The sequence below is a fragment of the Xenopus tropicalis genome, chromosome 10 (assembly GCF_000004195.4).
Source record: "Xenopus tropicalis strain Nigerian chromosome 10, UCB_Xtro_10.0, whole genome shotgun sequence".
Classification (NCBI taxonomy): domain Eukaryota; kingdom Metazoa; phylum Chordata; class Amphibia; order Anura; family Pipidae; genus Xenopus; species Xenopus tropicalis.
In genome coordinates, this window is record NC_030686.2 from 40,917,188 (window position 1) to 40,939,801 (window position 22,614).

At 43.1% G+C, this 22,614-nt stretch overlaps 1 protein-coding gene across 1 annotated transcript; it reads right to left on the reverse strand.

Annotated features, from left to right (window-relative positions):
• Positions 1-545: 545 nt before the first annotated feature.
• On the reverse strand, positions 546-22,205 carry top1.1 (DNA topoisomerase I, gene 1). Its single transcript, XM_002932872.5, has 21 exons — positions 21,933-22,205; positions 20,953-20,977; positions 9,844-9,931; positions 9,078-9,351; positions 8,630-8,682; positions 8,455-8,544; positions 7,888-7,960; positions 7,663-7,757; positions 7,465-7,580; positions 7,139-7,260; positions 6,922-7,044; positions 6,612-6,799; positions 6,364-6,508; positions 6,099-6,242; positions 5,404-5,589; positions 5,219-5,287; positions 5,012-5,126; positions 4,373-4,500; positions 3,938-4,032; positions 3,411-3,560; positions 546-2,027 (listed from the first exon to the last, which is right to left on the reverse strand). Exons 1-21 carry the CDS (start codon positions 21,963-21,965, stop codon positions 1,925-1,927), a joined length of 2,415 nt encoding a protein of 804 aa, XP_002932918.2. The 5' UTR covers positions 21,966-22,205; the 3' UTR covers positions 546-1,924.
• Positions 22,206-22,614: the final 409 nt, after the last annotated feature.

A 22,614-nucleotide genomic window follows, 5' to 3' on the forward strand; every position in this document is an offset into this window, starting at 1 on the left:
ATTTTTAATTCTATGGTTTGGAACAGTTCCCTAAGCCCCGCCCCCTGCTGATCTGGCTGACAACCTTAAGACTCAAATAAAATGTAACAGTAGTCGCCTGTCCTCAGCCTGCCTCCTCCCCATCCCACAATTCCCTGCTCATATGATGTCAATAATGAAAGGAACATTAGTGCAATGCATTGTGGGTTATGTAGTTCCTGCATGCTGTCTGTAAGCTGTGGAAATTCTGCAACATCAATGTTTTAGTCCCTCCTCCCCTGCCAGGATTCCAAATGATGCTGTTTTGCAGCTGGACTTCAGCATATAAAATTGTATTTATTCATACTTTTTGAAGGAATAGATTACATTGATCATATATTAGGGGTTTCTGTGTTGTGTGGGGCTCTTTAGTATGAGGAAAATGTTGGCTAGACTGCCCTTTAATAGTTAGATAGTATTATTTACCCCTGGGAAGGTGCAGGGGGACCCCTCGCATGGCTGTGTTGCCCCACAGGGGGCCGGCCAGTGGCTTTGAGACACAGGAAAGATGACACAAACACCAAACGTGCAAGTTGTAGGGTTTTATTTTAAATAACCTACACTCCATTAATGGCAAATTCATGATAAAAATAGAAGATAAAAGGGGGAAAAATGTCCAAGGGAAAAGAGACTGCTCTGAACACTTCGGAATTGATCCAAGAATCAAAACTAAGCGAGGATTCTAGGCAAAAAAAATAATAATTCACATTAAAATTCTTTTTACACATTTCTCTTATTCTTCCAGACAAAGGTCTTCCATTCCAATTGCCTTTATAGGTTCTTTATACGCAAAACAAATCCACCAGTCGTTATTTTGACCTTTAAAATTGGGGTTATTCGCTAAGCTACAGTTTAGTTTCCCTTAACGCGTGAGGGGGGAGGGGTCTCTGAGCTCCACATAAGCCTCTGCTGTAACAGTACTGGTGTCAGTGGGATTATTACCCAGCATGCAGCAGGAGCCTCCCTCACCCACAGCTCTCTTTTTGGTCTCCATTGCAGTTCAAGGGATAATCCCATCCCCCCCATTTCCACATATTCAAATCAAAGATGTTCTTTTGTCAGTGAAATCTCTTTTCATTTTTTTTTTTTTATGCTACCAAACATTAAAACGTTTAAATAGTTAAAATAATTAAAAAAAGAGAAAAAAAAAAAATTCACATTTCTAAAAACAAAAATATAAACTTCCGCCTTTCTTCCACTGGATATCCGAAGGAAGGAGAGAGAAAAAAAAAAAAAAAAAGGGTCACATTGTAAGTCACCTTCTGAATGGGCAAAACAGAAATTCAATGATTGGTCGGAATCTTTGCATCGAGGTTGGTGGATAGGAGAGAGTTAAGTTAACCCCTCAGCTGCCAGCAAGACAAGCTCATCGATCAGCAGAACAAGAAAATAAAAATAATCAGGGTAAGGGGATATGAGCAGAAATTATTTCCCCATTAAAATAGATGCTATTTTAGAACAGAAACAAAAATGAAATGCATGTTTTTCTTGTAAATTCTGTACAGCCTCTAGAACACAATCTGCAATGTTTTCAGTGAGCTTACATACAAACCTCCCCCCCCCCCCCCCCCCGAAGATTTTTTTTAAACGTTGCCATATTCTACGTGATCCGTTTATATACTAAATGTCCATGGGACAATACAAAAGGCAGCTTGGGGAGAATGTTCAGTCGCCCCCCAATTCCATTTTTCCATCAGGTGTGGGGGAGGGATTTTTCTCAGGCCGCTTCCCTTAATCTGTACATATCCCCTTCCCAGCTTAACCAAAAAACAAAACAAAAAATTTTCATAATTAAAATTCAGTTGATAAAAAGTAAGGCTCACAGTTCCCTAAAAGTCGCCATTCCGAGGTGACATCCAGGCTTAAAATAACAATAAAATTAAGAAAAACCCAATTGTGTTCTGCATTAAAATGCAAAGTCCTCATCCGCCATATCAAGGGCCCAAGCAAACTTTTCTCTCTGGGTTTTGTTGTAGATTTTTTCAATAGGAATACCGTATTTTTTACACCTGTGTGGGGGGAAAAAAAAAATAAAGATTTAGGCAATGAAGTTAATGAATTTTGGATTAGGCAACAAATAGCTCGCAACTTTATAGGAAAATGCTGCCTTAGGGCTCTGGCACACGGGGAGATTAGTCGCCCGCGACTAATCTCCCCGAGTTGCCATCCCACCGGCGAAAATGTAAGTCGCCGGTGGGATGGCACACGCGGCGGCGCAATTTCCTCAAATCACCGAAAATGCCTCACGAGGCAACTTCGGCAATTTGCCGAAATCGCCTGGCGCAGCGTGTGCCATCCCACCGGCGACTTACATTTTCGCCGGTGGGATGGCAATTCGGGGAGATTTGTTGCGGGCGACTAATCTCCCCGTGTGCCAGAGCCCTTACAGCACATGTGGTCTGTCTAATAGGAAATGAATGAACTTATTTCTTGACTGCAAACTAAACTATAGTTTAAATAAATAAGCTGCTGTGTAGCCATGGGGGCAGCCATTTAAAGAAACAGTAACACCAAAAAATAAAAATGTTTTTAAGTAATCATAATACAATGCACTGTTGCCCTGCACTGGTAAAAATTTGCACATTTGCTTCAGAAACACTTCTATAGTTTATATAAAAAGCTGCTGTGTAGCCATGGGGGCAGCCATTCAAGCTGAGAAAAGGAGAAAAGGCACAGGTTACATAGCAGATAACAGATAAAACACCATTGTATTGTTATCTGCTATGTAACCTGTGCCTTTTCTCTTTTAAATGGCTGCCCCCATGGCTACACAGCAGCTTCATTTACTAAACTATAGTAATGTTTCTAAAGCAAATACACCAGTTGCACCAGTGCAGGGCAACAGTACATTATACTGTAGTTCCTTTTATACACTTTGATTTTTTGGTGTTACGGTTCCTTTAAGCTGGAGAAAAGGCACAGGTTACATAGCAGATAACAGATAAACTCTGTAGAATACAATAGTGTTTTATCTGTTATCTGCAAATTAACCTGTGCCTTTTCTCCTTTGAATGGCTGCCCCCGGGGCTACACAGCAGCTTGGTTTATATAAACTACAGTAGGGTTAACGACAAGTATTATAATTACTTTTATACACTTTCATCACATTCCCTCCTGCTGTGGGTGGCATAGGGTCCCCTACCATTTATTGCAATAATAGTAATGATTTCCCTATAGGTGCCTTAGAGTAAAAATTGATTAACAATTGCATGTCATTAGCAGTTTTTACACGACTAATATCAAGAGATAATATGAATGTGTAATAGAAGTTCCCCTTGTTGCCTGAGTCAGACACAGATATAAATGTACAATATACAACATAAGTCGTTCATGGCTTCCCAGCATTCTATGAGTGACACTGAGGGTTTACGTTGGAGGAGGAGGAGGCGTACCATGCCACAGAGATTCTGGGATCCAGGTAGTTGAGTTTGGAGGTTCCAAGAGCAATCTGTTTGTTCTCTTCTCTGTCTGTGGCCTGAACCTCCAACTTCATTAGTTGCTCTTCTACCCTCTGTACAGCTTTCTTTTTGCTTTCCACAAGCCTGTGGGTATAAAAGTGTAATCAGTTCCCAGTGTGTGTACACACACACAAAACAACAACAAAAGCATACAGAGCCCGATAAAGAAGTTCAATGTAAACCTTAGCTATTAAAAACACATGCGAACTGCAGTGGTTGCGTAATCCAGTTTCTCCATTCTGCAGAAAGTCGATCATGCTGCCACAGCACGCAGGCACTTGCTCCCTTACTATACCACTGGCACAAGCAATTGCTCCTGCCGTCTCACCGAGACTCGTGGCACGAGCAAGCTTACATAGGAATATAAAAGTGCTAAAAATAATGAAGTGCTACAATAATGATTTTCAGTTTAGTAGCCCTAAAGGTGTGGTACTAATAAACCGTATTTTGCTATCTCTTACTTTTTTGATTTTTCATCCCGCTTGACCTTGGCATCTGCTTTTGCGCTCTTTAACTCTCGCCGGGCGTCCATCAACTGATCCTTCTTTGCATCGATCTAAAACCCAAAACACAAGCAAAGTTAAAAGGTGCATTTCAGGCATCAGAGCTAAACGTCACAAATAACGGTCACGCTGCAGATTCATTTCGCTCAGACCATATCCTTTCATCTCAAAAAAAAAAAAAAAAAAAGGCTTGACTTGACAAATGAAAATGTGTCAGGCCTTAATTATATTTAAGAGTTATCAGAACACCCAAAGTGCCTTTGCCCTGGCAGTGAGTATACACCCCCCCCCCACCCAAAGGGAGGGACCCTATGTAACCAATCTGGTGCCCTTGTGTAGGTGGCACCAGCTTTACAGACAGAGGGTTTTAACCCAAACATTCACAAACTTCACCTTTCCCTGTAGGTTCATCATGGATTTCTCAAACGTTTTAGGAGGGGCTCGCTGATGGTTACACAGGATGGCGACGGCTCTGTTGGCACGGTTGTAGGACAAGATCTTGGCGGGAACATTGTCATCACCTGAAACAAGCCAAAATACTATTACACAAGCAGTTATACATAAAGGGTTCTCAGACGTCAGATTATAGGAATACAGATATAGGATCAGTTATTTGGAAATCCAATACAGGAAAGGTCATCTCCCATAGACTCAGTTTAAGGCAAAAATTTTAGTTTTTAAAATTACGTTTTTCTCTGTAAAAACACAACCGTAGCTTCTAAGCTCCAAACGAAGCTGTATGAATCCATTTTGGTGAGTTTATTTAATGATTACAATTTTTTTTAGAAGACAAGGTATAGAGATAGACATTACAGAAAGATCCCTTATCCAGAAAACCCCAGGTCCCAACTACTCTGAATAATAAATCCTATACCTGTACCTGAAGAGTGTCACAACAGGACTCATGAGCAAGCTGACAGAGGAATATAATAATGCCATCTTTAAGAACACAATAGAACATTTATTTAGAAACGTATTAATAAGACACCCCCCGCTAGTTACAGCCCACGTAGGGTAAGAAAGGGGCCTTACCGTTAGTGAGTTCGTTTAGTTGTTGCTGCAGGGTGATGGAGGCGTTATATGTTCTGAATACTTTGGCTGTTAGTCCCTCCATCAGGTCCTGAAGGTGCTTGTTCAAAATGCTTGTCTGAAAGAAGGGATATAAAAAGACATAAACCTTCATATGTCCTAGGCAGGTTTACAGAAAAATCCTGAATGTCCAAAGTCAAATCTACATACGTTGAGTCTGTCAAACAGGTCGTCGTCAGGCTGCTTGTTTTCCATGAAGAGCTGAAGATTTTTGAAAACCTGAGCAGAGCACCAGAGAAGGAAAATTTTAGTACATAAAGTCACAGCTTCCTTCCATGTTTATTGGGGAGATTTTTCAGCTAAACAAATTTAGAAATGCAACTCCGTATACTTACCCTTTTCTCCACTGGCACTTTGTTGTAGTAGCGGATGGAATCTTTACCCGGGAAGTCGAACTCTACCACAAACTCTTGGCCGTCCAACTCTTGGAAGAGATTGATGTGCTCCACTCGCAAGGAGCAACAACCTACAGTATCTGCTGTTTCTCCCTCTTCCTTTTCGTTGCCAGCTCTCAATGCAAGCTGAAAAGGATTGATTTGGTGGGTAGAATTAGGATACAAGCTAAGGTGAAACATACAAACATGGGGGGGGGGGGGTAAGTAATGCCAGGCCAGCAGCACTCCTGGAATAGCTTAGGGTCACAAGAAAGAATTCCACAAAATGGGAAGGCATACAGCCTATACAGTGACTACTTCAGGAATAGCCTCTGCTGTCTGGGATAATCCTTGGACTGCAAAAATATCTAGTTTAGTTGCAGGCCTGCCTAGATGACCTGACCCATACCTCCTTAGGACACAACAAGCAGTGTATACTGTACTAGTTGCAATAAACATGCATGGCCACTTCCCATCATCCCATTTAGAACAGCAGACAGTATCATCTGCAATCAGACAGGTTCACGGGATGGGTTGTTGAAACCCACCCTTGACCTTTGTTATATATCCTAATAGTTTAGCAGTGTTGATGGGCCGAGTAGACACATGCAAGACCAAACGCAGTTTTGTATCTATCAAACACAAAAGGGCCTCACCTTATCTATAAAGTAGAGCGCTACTGCTCTCTGTCGGACTTTCATCTCTTTGGACTTCCAGTCCTCTTTGTAAGTATTGCGGATCTTTTCAACACACATCTTGAGCCTTCGGGCAGTCTCGTACTTCTGCCAGTCCTTCTCACCCTGAAAGGCAAACAGGAATTGTTAGTTGCAGGAATTCAATTTTCTAGATCCATTTCCATTAGGATATAAAGCAACAACAGAAGTGCCTTAGTGGCCAGGCTGCCCATAATTATCTATTTACCTTGATTCGGGAGCTAGGGTTGAGCATGATGTATTTGATGGAACCCTGAATGTTTTCTGTCCATGATACCAGCCATGTAACCTTGCCGTCATGCCGAACCTCTTTCCACTTGTGACCAGCAGGAGCAACAGGATATTTTGAGTCTCTAAAATCAAGGGGGGTGGGGGAAGTGATAATAAAAAAAATTCCTACATTCCAAACACACAAGGTACATGAACACAAATTGGTATTGCTGGGTTTTTACATACTTGCTGCAGTTGATGATGATGTCTTCCGGCATTATCCTCTTCTTAAGTTTGCCCATCTTGGGGTGATCTCCTCTGCCCCTGAACAGGCCGGGAGGTTCTATGCGGAAGTTAGCAATACGTTCCCTGTGGTTGTCCATGACACAAAAGCCGTACTCCTGCAGTAACCGCTCATTCTCTTCTTTGATTTTCTGTAGCAGGAATAAAAGAAATGAGGCCCAAAATCCCTTGTCTGACCTATTATCGACTAGAACCCATAGCAGCTAATTGTTCTGCATTACTGAGCAAAACTCAATTTCTCAAGGTTAAGCACCTGCTTCTCTTCCTTTGTCATGTTTTTCCTCGCTTCCGATTGCTCTTTAAAGTACTGGCTCATCGCGTTGAAGTCGCATTTGCCCAGGTTGGTGATTAGGTTTCTTTCGTCGGCTGTCATCTCCTGAAAGCGGCCAGGAAGTCGGTTGAATTAGTTGGACAGATTCAAAGAGTTAGGGATTAAATCAAACAAAGAAAAAAAAAAAAAAAAAAACTACCTTTTTCCAGTCTTTGAAGAAGTTCTTCCGAAAGATATCCTTAGTAGTGTACTCGTGGTCTAACATTTTTGCAAAGAACGTGGCCACTTCTTCGGCTTTTGGGCTGAGCTTTACAAGATTACCTGCAGCGAGCAGAAGATATAAGGATAAAGGCCCATTTGAATATATTCACCATCCTCTGCAGATATGAAGGGCCAGGGGTTTATTCCCAATTATTCTACCAGCAAGGGGGTTGTATAGGTAAGTGGTTTATTAACAGCAAGTACAAAAGCAAAGCTGGTACCTGAAGGCACGGGGACACCTGGGAATACTGCAGAGCCACTTACCATCATAGTAAAATTTCACATTGTCAGGGAGAGGTTCATAGGGGGGAGCAAACACTGGTCCTTTATGTTCCAAGAATTTCCACTTAATGCCATCAGCATGCCGCTCCTCCTCCCACCTATAGGAGTTAGAAGTGTTAGAAATGGAAGAAATGCTGTACAGTCCATAAAATACAATAACGCACGGCACGAAGCGGTTACCATTTCCACTTCTCTTCCTCCTCCTTTTTTACTTTTTTCTTCTTCACTTCCCCCTCGTTGCCTTTGCCCTTACTTTTTTTCTTGGGCTTAATATCCTGTGAAGGGAAACTATGTTTTTAAACTGCTTCCTAAACAACCAACCAGATGGACACTTAGGGGCATAAATTGGTGATGCTGGCCTACAAAGGATAATATGCCCCTTAGTTACTCCGCAATAGACCTCACCTCTTCCTCCTGCTTCCGCTTCTTCCCTTTTTTCTCATCTTCAGATTTGATCTTCTTAGGTTTGTAATCCTCACTAAAACCAGAATGACACAGTAGGTAAAATCAGCACCCACAGGAAAACTTTAGGGCAGTTCTGCTTTATGATCTGCTACATGACAACATTTTGTGTGGGCAGAGTTTCATTCTAATAAAAGAGGGTGGGGGTAAAAACCACATACACACTGCTTCAGTTATATGTAAGCTATTGGCTGGACACTGTCATATCTTACACAGTCACAGTACAATACAGTTTGTGAAACTCAAGGCCAGGCTGTTAAATGCCCTTTGGAAAGGCCAGCTTTGTGCCAAGACTTAGATTGTCTAGTGTATTCCCTCCTTATATATTACCTATATAGAATAACTCCGGAATATCTGAAGCAAGCAATATGGCAGAGTAGGTTGATGACATTTATTCCAACTCATTCTATTAAGACTGCGGCTATTAATCTTGGATGAGAGGAATACAAGTGCAGTAGTAGGTGGACAACCTACTCCCTTCACCATTCTAACCATTCCCTGCTCACGTACTCATCGTCTCTTGGCCTCTTCATTGCCTTATTTTCCTTGGGGGACATGTGGAAGCCGTCATCTTCTGGCTCATCTTTAACCCGCACAGGACTAGAAGAGAAGAAGCAGGGTGTTCAATAAGAGAAACTCCGCACCCAGTGGCAGTATATTTGCTCTACCGACCCATTGCCTTTACCTAGAGAAACCATTTGCTTTTTTCACTTTAACACTGCCGCTGGAAGATTTCATCTGCAAGAGATAAAAGCAGTCAGGTTAAACAGTGATACTGGTCATAGTGAATACAATAAATATGAGTGCAGGAGGTCCTCAAAACCTCGTTTTGTATGATATTCGGTGCGTGTATGGCAAGTCGGCGAGTCGACCAATATCGCAGGAGGCTGCTGATATATCGGTCAACTCGCCGATCGGACCGGTTAAAAGATTTTGATCGGGCGCCATAGAAGGAGCCTGAGCAAGTTCTGCCATCAGAGCTGAATCGGCAGAAGGAGGTAGAAATCCTATTGTTTCTACCACCTTATCTGCCGTTTCAGCTCTGAACAGTTAGTGGCTGATTGAACGATCTTTCGTGCGACCATCCCAAATCGCCACGTGTGTGGCCACCTTAATGGAGATGACAGCCTCACCTTTTCTTCTTTTCTCTTCTCCCGATCTTTATCTCTGTGTTTATCTTTATGCTTTTCTCCATCTCTATGCTTCTCAGCATCTTTCTCTTTGTGTTTCTCTCCATCTTTATGTTTCTCGCCATCTTTCTCTCGATGCTTATCGTGTTTCTCGCCATTTTTGTCCCTGTGTTTCTCCCCATCTTTTTCTCTGTGTTTCTCGCCATCCTTTTCCCGATGTTTGTCATTGTTTTTGTGTTTGTCTTTATGCTTCTTTTCTGAAGGATCCTTGTGTTCACTGGAGGGGAAAAACAGAAAAAAAGAGCTGTAGGTTGCAAACACTAAATCTCCCACATCCAATTCATGGGCATATAGCTGCTGCGATGGCACTGGTCTATGTATGGGCTCAGGAGATTCCTTTTTTAATTTGTTAGATTTTCATCAGAGAAACACGGCTGGCCAAGTACAGTTTGTGCTAAATATGTAGTCCAGATCCTAGCCTTGTCTATCTTCATATTGTATTTATTCATACAAGCAGTACATTTTCCTACTACAAACTTAAAGATGGCTAAGGCCACACAGCACTTTATAACCACTTATCCTTATAGCAATCATTTTATAAGGCAGGACACCTTTTACATGGATAAACAGCCTAGACATGGCCCTGATTCCCTATATTAGCTGTCCCACAAACGTATAAGTGCTTCAGTATCAATAACTATCCCACTAATTTAACTTGTGAGATTTTCTAATGGAGTCAGCAGCCCTTTCAGGAAAGGTAGGAACATACCTGTTGTTGTGTTTGGATTTTTCCCGGTCTTTGTCTTTCTTATGTTCTTTGTGGCGATGTTCTTTGTCTTTCTTGTGTTTATGAGAGTCTAAATCCCGGAGAAAACAAAAAATCAGTTACTAAACAAGTTACCCTTTATAAAGCAAACAGCCCTGGCAGGCTAAGTGGGACAGGCAAGCTGGCTACCACGAGGTTTAGCCTGTAATTTATACACTACAATTTGTTTTGTTTTTTTAAAAGCTAAAAACACTTCCTCCAGGGCAGACTGTGGTTTTAGGGGTTAATAACCAGGAGAACGAGCAGTTACCAGGCTGATATTTGCGGAATGCGTTGGGTGGAAGGGAACATGCCTACAGGGCAGAGCAGCTTCAATAGCAGACTGACAGCAGGAAGGCACTGCCACCTACCAGAAATGGCCAAGCAAGCTTAACTGCCCCCAGCTATTGATTTTTGAAGTCCCCACCTGCAATTAGACAATAGACTGTCTGGGGCTAAAGAATTGTTCTATAACAACCCCAATTGCCAAACTGGGTCACTGGGAGGGGTGGCATGGGTCTGAAAGAAATGAACGGTATCCAATGTTTTTTTAACTTAATAGGTGCTCGCTATAATTATGTTCTATTGTTTTCTGTATTTACAACCATTTGAGGTGCCCCATCCTTCAGCATCACATTATGCAGGGAAATCAGTCATAACTAAGCTTGTGTATATTCTATATACTTACTGGGAAATAGCAATGCTTACGAAACACAAGGATAATTATCCCTACGACTGTGTGCACCATAATTTGTGGGTTCCATTACTTACAAACCCATTATCCGGAAAGCTCTGAAACACTGCAGTTCCGTTTCCCCTAACATTTAAATAAGTGATTGTTCATTTTGATTGATTCACTTTTCCTTTGTATAGTATGAACCTTGTACTAGTGCAAGCAAGTTGGAGAAAACTACCTACCTATGCCATTGTCCTTAAGCCAATAAGCATACTTGGTAATTGAGTATACTTAATAAATATGGCATTTATGGCATTAAACAATAGGTCAGGGGATCACAACTGGCCACCAGAAATGGCTTGAGTTACACATTATTATTATTATTCTCCTCAAATTTCACCATTACCAGCCTTTAGCCTCCCCCCCACCCAGCCAGTTATATGGGCCTCACTAGGAGGACCAGGCCTACAGTCTGAATTTGGGGTCAGTGCAGTGGTTCCCAGTGATCCCAGTATGCATTCCCAAAAATACCATGGGATCTCAAATGTTTAAGGGCTCAGTCCCTCCTAGGCCCAGAATGTACTTTTCTACCTACTAAACACATCCTACATACTCTATGTAAAGGGAATGCACAGAATCCCGGATTCCTCCTTTGGGGAAACAGGTGGAAGCCAGATGAGCAGCCATGGCAATTGAAACATTATAATGCTCCCATCAGGTAAACAGACGTCCCACCTGCTCGGCTTTCCAGGAACGTTCCATTGCCAGTAGAAGATAAATGCACAAATTCCAAGCCGTAACCAGTTGCTTACATCGGGTATAATTATCCAATCCCCGCGGGAGACATATTTAGTCAATGACACTTCGTTCATTTCAATGCCGGATACACCTCGGAGCAGTGTGAATGAAAGCTTACCCAGTGCTCACTAAAAAAGGGGAGGCTCTAAATACTCTCATGGTACCCCCTCCTTTCCCACACTCCCTGCCAATCTCTTCTATTACACTCGCAGCTCCCACGCCTACATGCCCACGCTAGTAAACTTTATTGGATGATACCAAGTGCTTTACAGAATCAAGGCAAAGTTACATTGTGGCAAACTCAGCCATATAGTGTTGCATCTATTCCTATTTTCCCTTTTTAGAACTAAGCTTTATCAGTTTTATACTTTTTAGAGTAGAAGGAGGACAACACCCCAACTTACTGAGCAAAAAAATCCCCAAACTACTGATGTTTGTCTCCGAATGTCAATTCCCCAGAAAGCTATGGACCAGCTATGTAAAGGCACCAAGTATCCATACCCCCCTTGCCCCAGGGGTGTGATAGGATTGTGGAGGGGGTATGAATGGTGATCTTCATACACAAATGCTTTGGGTGACCCTAAATAGATTTAGAGGTTTATTAAAATGTACAGGTCCAGACTGGCAATCTGTGGATTCAGGCAAATGCCAGAGGGGCTGCTGTAAGGTGCCATAGACACTCACTATTTATTGGGTTTGGGGGGAGCTGTTCGGCCTCTGGGTACTTGGAATGCCAGGACCCAGGACCAGACTGGCAATCTGTGGGTTCAGGCAAATGCCAGAGGGGCTGCTGTAAGATGCCATAGACAGTCACTATTTATTGGGCTGGGGGGGGGGGCTGTTTGGGCCTCTGGGTACTTGGAATGCCAGGACCCAGGCCCAGACTGGCAATCTGTGGGTTCAGGCAAATGCCAGAGGGGCTGCTGTAAGATGCCATAGACACTCACTATTTATTGGGCTGGGGGGACTGTTTGGGCCTCTGGGTACTGGGAATGCCAGGACCCAGGCCCAGACTGGCAATCTGTGGGTTCAGGCAAATGCCAGAGGGGCTGCTGTAAGATGCCATAGACACTCACTATTTATTGGGCTGGGGGGGGGGGGCACTGTTTGGGCCTCTGTGTGTGGTTGAAATGCCAGGGACTATTTTCAATCCCAGTCTGGAACTGAAAACATATATATATATATCCCATTTTCCCAGGTTGTATAATATTCACAGAAATCCGAGAGGTTCAGGCAAAATGGATCCAAAAAATGCCATCAATGTAAATTAACCCTCATGATACCCCTGCCGCAGGCACTCGAGAGGGCTGCATTAATACTTGAGCAGGGTAAACAAGTTAAATAATGAAGGTTATTTGTCCATAAATGCTCCTACATTAACACAAGGGAGGGAAAAGCCACCCAAAATACCAGAAAAATGGCACATTAATCAGAAGTTACAGATTGTGTACACACACACACACCAGTATCTATTAATGTCAGATATACAAGTCCAGCATATTCTGCTCTGCTATAGAGAAATTATATATCACTGCCCTAGTGCACTTACAGTCTAGTGCCCCCTTCCACCCACAATAGGGCCATTATATAGCAAATCCAGGGTGGCCCTGAAGGCACATGTTGCAAGGCTGGAGTGGCTTATGGGGCAGCAGTCTCTTGCGCTGAATATAAACACACGCTCACGTGACCTGCCCCAGCCATGAGAAGGGGTGAGACACAAATAGAAGCAGCTGATTTGCAGAAATCTCTCGGATTGAGGGGAAAACCCATTAGCGGGGGATACAGTTACACTTTCTGTATTAATGGCAGCAGCACAGGGGAAGAAAATAAAACCCCACTAAACATATGCAAGTGGGCTAATGGGTGTGCGGAAATGGCTTTCCTCATCAATCTTGTGCGGCTCGGGGGTGTTACAAGCATTAGAAGGGATGGCTTTTTTGAACGGTACGGTCCATACAGCTTCCTCTCTCTGACAGGAAGTGCCTGCTGCATGGGCAACACCAGGGATTCCCTGCTCTGCTTTAGTGAAGGGAACAGCTTTATATCCCTATAACCATGATAGGAATACTTCTGCTTGGGAAGCAGCCAACTGAACCATCATAGGAGCCATTGTTTTTTCTTTTTAAATGGCTTCTTGATAACGAGGGGGCAAATTTATAGGAGAGGCCCCTATAGATTATAATGCAATGTAGCAAGGTACTACCTCTTATGGTTACAACACAAAGTAGCTACTAATAGCACAGAGCATTGGGAGTCAACTGAAAGTTAGGAAGGAATGCAGGCTGCCATACTGAGGCACATAACCTACAACTCCCAGACAGGTAACACACCTGTGCACTACAAGGACTGGGAGTTTCCTTTAATTCATATCCCCATACTAAGGGCACTACTTACAAATATCGAATAGTTGTATGATGTAGAGACGAATTGCAACTGGTCTTCATTTTAATTAATTGAATTCTTTTCAGTAGTTTTTTGTTTTGCAGTTTCAGCAGCTATCTGGTTGCTAGGGTCCAAACTACCTTAGCAACCAGGGAGTTATTTGAATGAGAGACTTGTATATGCATAGGAGAGGGCTTGAATAGTAAAACAAGTTTTAAAGAGTAACAATAAAATTGTAGCCTCACAGAGTAATAGTTTCTTGGCTGTTGGGTCAGTGAACCCAATTTGAAAGTTGCAAAAAGTTAGGAGGCAAAATTTGAAAACTATAAAAAAAAAAAAAAAAAAAAATAGATAATGAAGACCAATTGAAAAGTTGCTTAAGACAGTTTGGTCTTTCCTGATGGTAATTAATGAGTACTAGCAGTACCCCAGAGTTGCCCAAACGAGTGGCCCGTGTTGTACACCTGTTCCCTGCACAAACAGTCTACTTCAACTTATACCATTTGGTTACATTTCTGGCTGAATCAGTGCATTCTCTGCATCGGGGATTTTGGCCAAAGGGAAAAGATATCCAGTTAACTATCCCAAATTTTAGCCTTATGGCTACAGCCACAATGCTGGTAAACACAGGCCGGGAATAGGCTCCAATAAGCTTTTATATGTGCTTGCCCTTGGAGCCTCTGATGGTAGAAGCTCACTATACATGGAGTTTTCAGGGTTGGAAACGTATATTTTTTACATTCCATGCTGCTTAGTTCCACCTCCTTCTGTCTGATCTCCATACTGAAATGGTTGTGACTTCCAGCCTTACATGCACCTAGTGGGAATGTGCAATCTACCGCTCCTGTGTCTGTTTAACTACAAATCTCAGCAGCACCTAAGGACCCGATGAATCAACTTAATGGGGGGGGGGGGGGGGGGATGTAAAGCCAAAAATAAAAATTGCCTAATAAAAGGAAATGACCACCTAAGCAACTTTATAAAGGTACATTATTTGCAAAAGAAATAGACCCAGCGTGCAGACAGACAGTTGCATGCTTGCTATTGCTGCCCTTTGGAATAATATAGTAGACGTTAGCCTTGCATGCTTCCTGCCAGACTGTTAATCAGCTGGCTCTGGCTACATTGAGTAAAAGTCAGAACCACCAGGGCAGAGAATAGAAAGCAGCAGACATTTCTTTTAATAGCAATGACAATCACAAACAAACTTTAAAACCACTGCACATGAGCAATGAATGTATATTGCAAAGTTGAAATACCATTTTCTTTCATTAGGCAATATTTTATTCTATTTTTTCTTGCAGAGATGTTACTTGGACATTCCTGTATTAGTAATGGAAATTTAGCTTAAGGGGCCAGTCATGCAGAATGCTTGGGACACAGGGGTTTCCATATAAGGCAGGGGTCCTCAAACTACGGCCCGCGGGCCGGATACGGCTCTCCAAGGTCATTTACCCGGCCCACTGCGTCCTCACCCCTGGCTACTACCTGTCTGCCTCAGCATGGTCCTCGGCCCCAGCACGTCAAGTCACTGTCACACTGGCCAATGCTAATGACGCACTGAGCACCACTCTGAGGCAGACAGGTAGTAGCCAAGGGTGAGGACGGGCGCATAGTTTGAGGACTAACTATAGTCAGGCCCCCCCAACAGTCTGAGGGACCGTGAACTGGCCCCCTGTATCAAAAGTTTGAGGACCCCTGGTATAAGGGATCTTTCCGTGATTTGGATCTCCATTCCTTAAGTTTACTGAGAATAATTTTAACATTAAAGACACCCCTATAGGATTATGTCACCTCTAATAAGGATTATATACATCTTAGTTAGGATATTTTTATAGGGAAAAAGGAAATTATTTTTAAAAATGTGAATTATTTGATTATAATGGAGTCTATGGGACATGACCTTCCTGTAATTCAGAGCTTCTGGATAAAGGGGTTTCCAACAGCATACATTTCCCCCTTATGCCCAGCATAATAGGGGCATGAGCTCCATATATATGTGTATGTATGCATACAAAATGATATACATAGGCAATTACACACATACAGGTATAAAACATAACTGATATTTATTGTTAGTACTGACTAGAGATGAAAAAAAAATTGTTTATTGGGTACACAGCTTGATTGTATGTACATTTCCCACAAAAAGGTTCACAAGGCAGCAGCTTTAGCAACAGGCCCCAATAATAATTTGAGCTTCCCCCGAGCTAACCTGTCTTTACTATAGGTATGGGATCCCCTATCTGAGAGACCGGAATTACAGAAAGGCCATCTTCCCATAGAGTCCATCATTAGTTCTTATCTGTGACAAAACAATCCTATTAGGTTTATTTAATGTTTAATTTAAAGGAGAAGTTAAGCATTTTAAATCAATGAGGGATGCCTACCATTTTGGCCCAGTGATTTCAACTTACTCGATACCTTGGGCCGGTACTCCTCTCAAATCTGCACTGACGCGGGGTATCTCTGCAGAAGAATCTCTGCACCATCTTCTTTTGATTCTTCCATGTTTTCATCTCAGTCTGGGCAGGCGCATGCACAGAACAGCGAAGGCCAAACTTATAAACGAAAAGCCGGTGTTTTCACTCTCATGTGCATGCCCACGCCCTGGTGAAAAGAAGAGAAAGAAGAATAGTCCAAAGAACATCTGCAGAAATACCCCAGGCCTGTTAGCTGATACCCCAGGCCAGGGCAGTTTTCTGCTAAGTGATTACAATCACTGGGGGGGGATGCCTAACTTTTTTCATTTAACTTTTCACTCTAAATGAGAAGGAAGACACAGAGCTACTTAGTAGCAGCTACTTATCACGGCTACTAAACACCAGAAAATCCTGTGCAATAGACAATTAGAATGACCTCTGCTAAAACACACAGACAATTATCAGCACTGTATTTTTGTAGCCGTGACAAGTAACTGCTACTAGTAGCTCTGTGTGTCTTCACCCTTAGGGTAAAAACCCAAAAAGTGGTTAAGTTGGCCGCAACAGATCTCTGCTGTCGCTGGCGACAAACTGCTCCACAACTTTCTTTCCGCAACAATAGGAGTCGCTGGTGGAAAGCCCTTCGTATTGCTTGGGTAACCTGAAGCTGTACAAGTTTCTCCCTGCAGCCAACTTCACACGACTTTGGTAAGAGAAGCGATGCGAAGGGCTTTCCAATGACGACTCCTATTGTTGCCCGTAGAAAGACTTTTCGGATCGGTTTGTCGCAAGCGACAGCAGAGATCTATCCTGGCTGCTTTGTGGGTTTTTACCCTAAGGCTGGCTATACACAAGTAGATTTTGGCTGCAAATTCAGGTCCCTCAGAACAATTCGGCAGCGTGTGCCTGTGTTTTGGAACCCCGATGGCACTAAGGTTGCCCAGGAGCATTAAACCATTGCAACTAGTTACTACTTCTGGGCAAACTTAGTGCCTTTTATTACATAACCCCATTAATACTTATCAGTAGAAATAAATAGAGAGCCAAATTACAGAAAGCTCTCTTTAGTAAAACCCCAGGTTTTACTAAACTCTAAATAACACGCCCAATACCTGCGATAATATATAGTTATGGGATCTGTTATTAAAAATGCTTGGGATCGGGGTTTTCTGGATATGAGTCTTTCATTTGGATCCCCATACCTTAAGTCTACTAAAAAAATGATAAACCTAACAGGATTGTTTTGCCTCCAATAAAGCTTATTTATATCAAGTACAGGTGTGGGACCCATTATCCAGAATGTTCTGGAGGGGTCTTTCCATAATTTGGATCTCCATACCTTAAGTCTACTAAAAAAATCATTTAACCATTAAATAAACCCAATAGGGCTGTTCTGCCCCCAATAAGGGGTAATTATATCTTAGTTGGGATCAAGTACAGGTACTGTTTTATTATTACAGAGAAAAAGCAATCATTAAAGTTTTTCATGATTTGCTTATAATGGAGTATATGGGAGACGGCCTTCCCATAATTTGGAACTTTCAGGATAACAGGTTTCCAGAAACAAAGGTACAGGTATCGGACCGCTTATCCGGAAACCCATTATCCAGAAAGTTGCAAATTATGGAAAGGCCATCTCCCATATACTCCATTATAAGCAAATAATTCATATTTTTAAAAATGATTCCCTTTTCTCTGTAATAATAAAACAGTACCTGTACTTGATCCCAACTAAGATATAATTACCCCTTATTGGGGGCAGAACAGCCCTATTGGGTTTATTTAATGGTTAAATGATTCCCTTTTCTCTGTAATAATAAAACAGTACCTGTACTTGATCCCATCTAAGATATAATTACCCCTTATTGGAGCCAAAACAATCCTAGTTGGTTTAATTACTGTTTAAATAATGTTTTTTGCAAACTTAAGGTAGGAGATCTGAATTACAGAAAGACCCCTTATCCAGAAAACCCCAGGTCCCGAGCATTCTGGATAAAGGGTCCCATACCTGTACTGTTTGTTTTTTTTTGTTTTTTTTTTAACAGGTTTACAGATAATAGACCCTACATCTATATATCTGGATTTGGCCCACTCTAGCCCTATCAGTGTACAGGAGAACACACCACTATACTGTCTAAACTAAGACTAACTATTAGAGATTACTTCACTTGTGTGTATCTATACTTGCGCAGTATTATGGGGCACAGGTTTCAGTAGTCCTCAAGCTGAACTACAATCCCCATAATCCCCTTATAGCCAAGCCCTGTGAATGGAAGCCATTTGTAGGTCAGTGAGAGGACAGTAAGTTAAACACAATAAATATGATCTACAGTAGGGTTTCTTAACCTAGGGGTCATATTAATATAAATACATAGGAAGGCAGGCAGGCATTATTTTTCAGAAAGCTTGACAACCCTAGTTGAGACCCAAAATTAGAACCCCGCAGTCAGTAACAGGCTGCCAACTTTTCTATAAAAAAAAAAAAAAGCAGCTTTCCTTTATCAGGTCTCTTTTGTCCATATTTTATATAATGCCATTCAGTAGCCATTTTTGCACCCCTGCATTTATACTGTAAAACTAAAGGAAGAAATAGGAACTTTGGTAACACAAATATGGGATCTATTATACAAAACCTGCGGGTATTCCAGGTTTTTTGTCATTGCAAACACCATGCCTTAAAGCTACTTAAAAAAAACAAAGAAAATACAGCAGAAAAGTTTTGCCATCAATATGGATTTATGAAAGTGTAATTATTAAATACAACGTATAAGCTATTAAAAAAAAAAATTACAAAGCCTAAATTGATTGATTAAATGGGACTATGGGAAAGAACAGAAATGCTTTCTGGATAATGGGTTTCCAAATAAAAGAGTCCATAGCTGTACTAAGTTATATGTATAGAAAGTTTAGGACAATAGCATTAACATTAGTACAGGTACGGGACCTGTTATCCAGAATGCTCGGGACCTGGGGTTTTACGCATAAGTGGTCTTTCTGTAATTCAAATCTCATACCTTAAGTCTACTAAAATAATTATTTAAACATTAAATAAACCCAATAGGCTTGTTTTAGCTCCAATAAGGATTAATCATATCTTAGTAGGGATCAAGTACAGGTACTGTTTTATTATTACAGAGAAAAGGGAATCATTTAACCATTAAAAAAACCCAATAGGGCTGTTCTGCCCCCAATAAGGGGTAATTATATCTTAGTTGGGATCAAGTACAGGTACTGTTTTATTATTACAGAGAAAAGGGAATCATTTAACCATGAAATAAACCCAATAGGGCTGTTCTGCCCCCAATAAGGGGTAATTATATCTTAGTTGGGATCAAGTACAGGTACAGTTTTATTATTACAGAGAAAAGGGAATCATTTAACCATTAAATAAACCCAATAGGGCTGTTCTGCCCCCAATAAGGGGTAATTATATCTTAGTTGGGATCAAGTACAGGTACGGTTTTATTATTACAGAGAAAAGGGAATCATTTAACCATTAAATAAACCCAATAGGGCTGTTATGCCCCAATAAGGGGTAATTATATCTTAGTTGGGATCAAGTACAGGCATTTTTAAAAATATTAATTATTTGCTTATAATGGAGTATATGGGAGATGGCCTTTCCACAATTTGCAACTTTCTGGGTAATGGGTTTCCGGATAAGCGGTCCGATACCTCTACCTTGGTTTCTGGAAACCTGTTATCCCGAAAGTTCCAAATTACGGGAAGGCCGTCTCCCATAAACTCCATTATAAGCAAATCATGAAAAGTACAGGGTTCTGTTTTATTATTACAAACAAAAAGGAAATCATTTTTAAAAATGTGAATTATTTGCTTATAATGGAGTCTGTGGGAGATGGCCTTTCCGAAATTGTGAACTTTCTGGATAACAGGTATCTGGATAAGGGATCCCATAGTTGTACTAAGTTATATCTATAAGTAGTTTAGGACAATAGCATTAATGTTAGTACTGAGCTTTGTAAGTAAATACAAATATAGACTGGCACAGTATACATAATATCACTTGGGACTCCAGCTTCAGACTGGTCATAAAATCTGGAAAATGTGCAAAAAGTGGCAAAGAGGGACACAGAGGGATGTGCAGAGAATAATAGGAATATAATCCAGTGAGTGAGTGACAGAGACAAGAGCTGCCCAGTTCCACACTCAGTCCCATGTAATCACACAACAAACAGGATTTGCTCTATTTTACATTCACTTCAGACAGTTCTCTCCACAGAATAAGGCAGATTGAAAAAAATGAAACAGAATAATGGAGTTAAAAGTGCCTTTGTGTGAGAGAAAGGCTGTTATTGAGTGTGTGAGGGCACGGCGAGCAGCAGCCATATCAGGCCCAGCCTGAGACACACACACACCGCCTCACACACAGGGAGATACAGAAAAAGAAAATGGCGCAGAGACTAAGTCCCCACCGACTGGAAGGCGACTTTCAAGCGCGGAAAGGAGAGGGAAAACGCGGCCCGACAGGCCGGGGAACACTGGCGATAGGCAGCTCGGTTCGGGCTGAAGGGATATAGGGGTTCGGGGCCGGCTGGGAGCCCCACAACCGGGAGATATACAGGGCTGGAGGTGAACAAAGGGGCCGGTTAGCGAGCAAAAGGGACTTAGTCTCAGGACGCCATGTCTGCCCTTTCCTAGAGGAGGAAGGAGAGTGAGGGGGGGAGGAGAATGGGGCAGAAGGAAACAGGGGCCCGGGGCCCCACAACTCACACACATCGCACCCCTAAACACACACAACACTCCCAGCTACACGGTAATAGCGAAATTACTCACCATTTAGCCGAAAATCCGCCTCGATCTGCGGGGGAGAAAAAAATCATCAGTTTGGGGGGCCCCCACTCTGTTTATAAGAAATAATAAAGGGGCAGCCTATACACCCACATCCCCCTAGCAAGGAGCCCCTAGCCAGAGAATAACCATTGCAAAAAGGGGGTACAGGGGGGGGGAGTGCACCCCTACTTCCAGCATTCCTCCCATTGCCCCCTTCATATACAGCAAACCCACTGACAGCCAAGGCTGGGGGGTCACTAGAGCAATTAATCTGGGACAGGAGGGGGGCAAAGTTACCCTTTAGTTATTGGGGTGATACTTTATCCTTATTATATACTATGTGGGGGGTCAGGGAAAGTGAGTGAGTACAAGTGGCCCTGAGTAGTGTTAGGGGGCCCCCCAAGGCAGGGGTAGGGGGCCCCCCAGGGCAGGGTTAAGGGGCCCCCCAGGGCAGGGTTAAGGGGCCCCCCAGGGCAGGGTTAAGGGGCCCCCCAGGGCAGGGTTAAGGGGCCCCCCAGGGCAGGGTTAAGGGGCCCCCCAGGGCAGGGTTAAGGGGCCCCCCAGGGCAGGGTTAAGGGGCCCCAAGTGAGCAGAGTTGGGCACCCTGAAGGGAAGTTATTAAATGGCTGTGAGTTCCTATTTGGAACCTTCCCCAAGTAGTGAGGGTTCTGCCGAGAATCACACAAGGAAGTGAGAGAGCGGCCGGCAATCAGGGCAGGGGGGCCCCTATGTATTGTGTGGGCTTAGTTACCCTGGATCCGGGCTGGGGTAGTTACAGGGCTGGGGTAGTTATAGGGCTGGGGTAGTTACAGGGCTGGGGTACTATAGGGTCCCTGAGTCCTTCCCCAGACTGAGCTGCAAGTGGCCCCAGAAGTGCCCGGCCGGGCAGGGGGGCAGTAGGAATGCCGGGCCGCTCTCCCCAGCACTCACAGCCGGACTGGGGCTTACAGAGCGGGGCTAGGGGTATCAGGGCAAGTGCTTACCTGCGAGTCGTTGTGTACATGATCCCCACTCATCCTTAGGGGGCTCAGGGGAGGGGGCTCCGGTGAATGAATGGGGGCTGCTAGAGAGGGCTAGGGAGTGGGACAGCAGGTACAGTGGGTACAATGGAGATGGGGGGGGGATACTGCGCGGTGCCTGCTGTACGGTGCGGCTGAGGGAGAGAAGCCGGCTGGAGCCGAGAGCAGCCAGAGCAGAATGAGAGTGGGCAGAGACACTCAGCGGATTGTGTAACCGACTAAGTCCCGATTTAGCCTCACTGCGCAGGCGCAGCTGGATTTAAAAGGCCTCGGATAGGGATTTGCATAGCGAAGCCCCGCCCCTTCCGCCCTGTCAGCTGCTGCCGCTGCCTGCACTCCGGCCGGAATCGTGTTCCCCTCACAGCAGCGGCGGCTGTGTCTGCATGGCGCCTCCTCCAGCGTTCATTACTGGCGTTTTAGCGGAATACCGCTGCTATGTTTGGCGTTATTTACTTGTGTGCGCAATCTCTTACTGGCTTTTGTTTTGATCTAATGTAGCACATGTTAGTACTTATATACTGCTATGTGTTCTGGGGCATGAAACGTGAAGTTGGCACTGTATTCACACTTCTGTGTGTCCTGCAGCAAATGGAGCCTTGGCCATGTGAATGTGATAGACTGTAAGCTCACTGGGGCAGGGACTGAT

Excerpts from the sequence above, each read along its gene's own strand:
- top1.1 (XM_002932872.5), bottom strand. The coding sequence starts at position 21,965 with ATGAGTGGGGATCATGTACACAACGACTCGCAG. Across the intron at positions 7,581-7,662 it reads GAGGAAGAGAAGTGGAAATG|GTGGGAGGAGGAGCGGCATG; the intron begins GTAACCGCTTCG and ends TAACTCCTATAG. Across the intron at positions 3,561-3,937 it reads CGGGATGAAAAATCAAAAAA|GCTTGTGGAAAGCAAAAAGA; the intron begins GTAAGAGATAGC and ends TTATACCCACAG.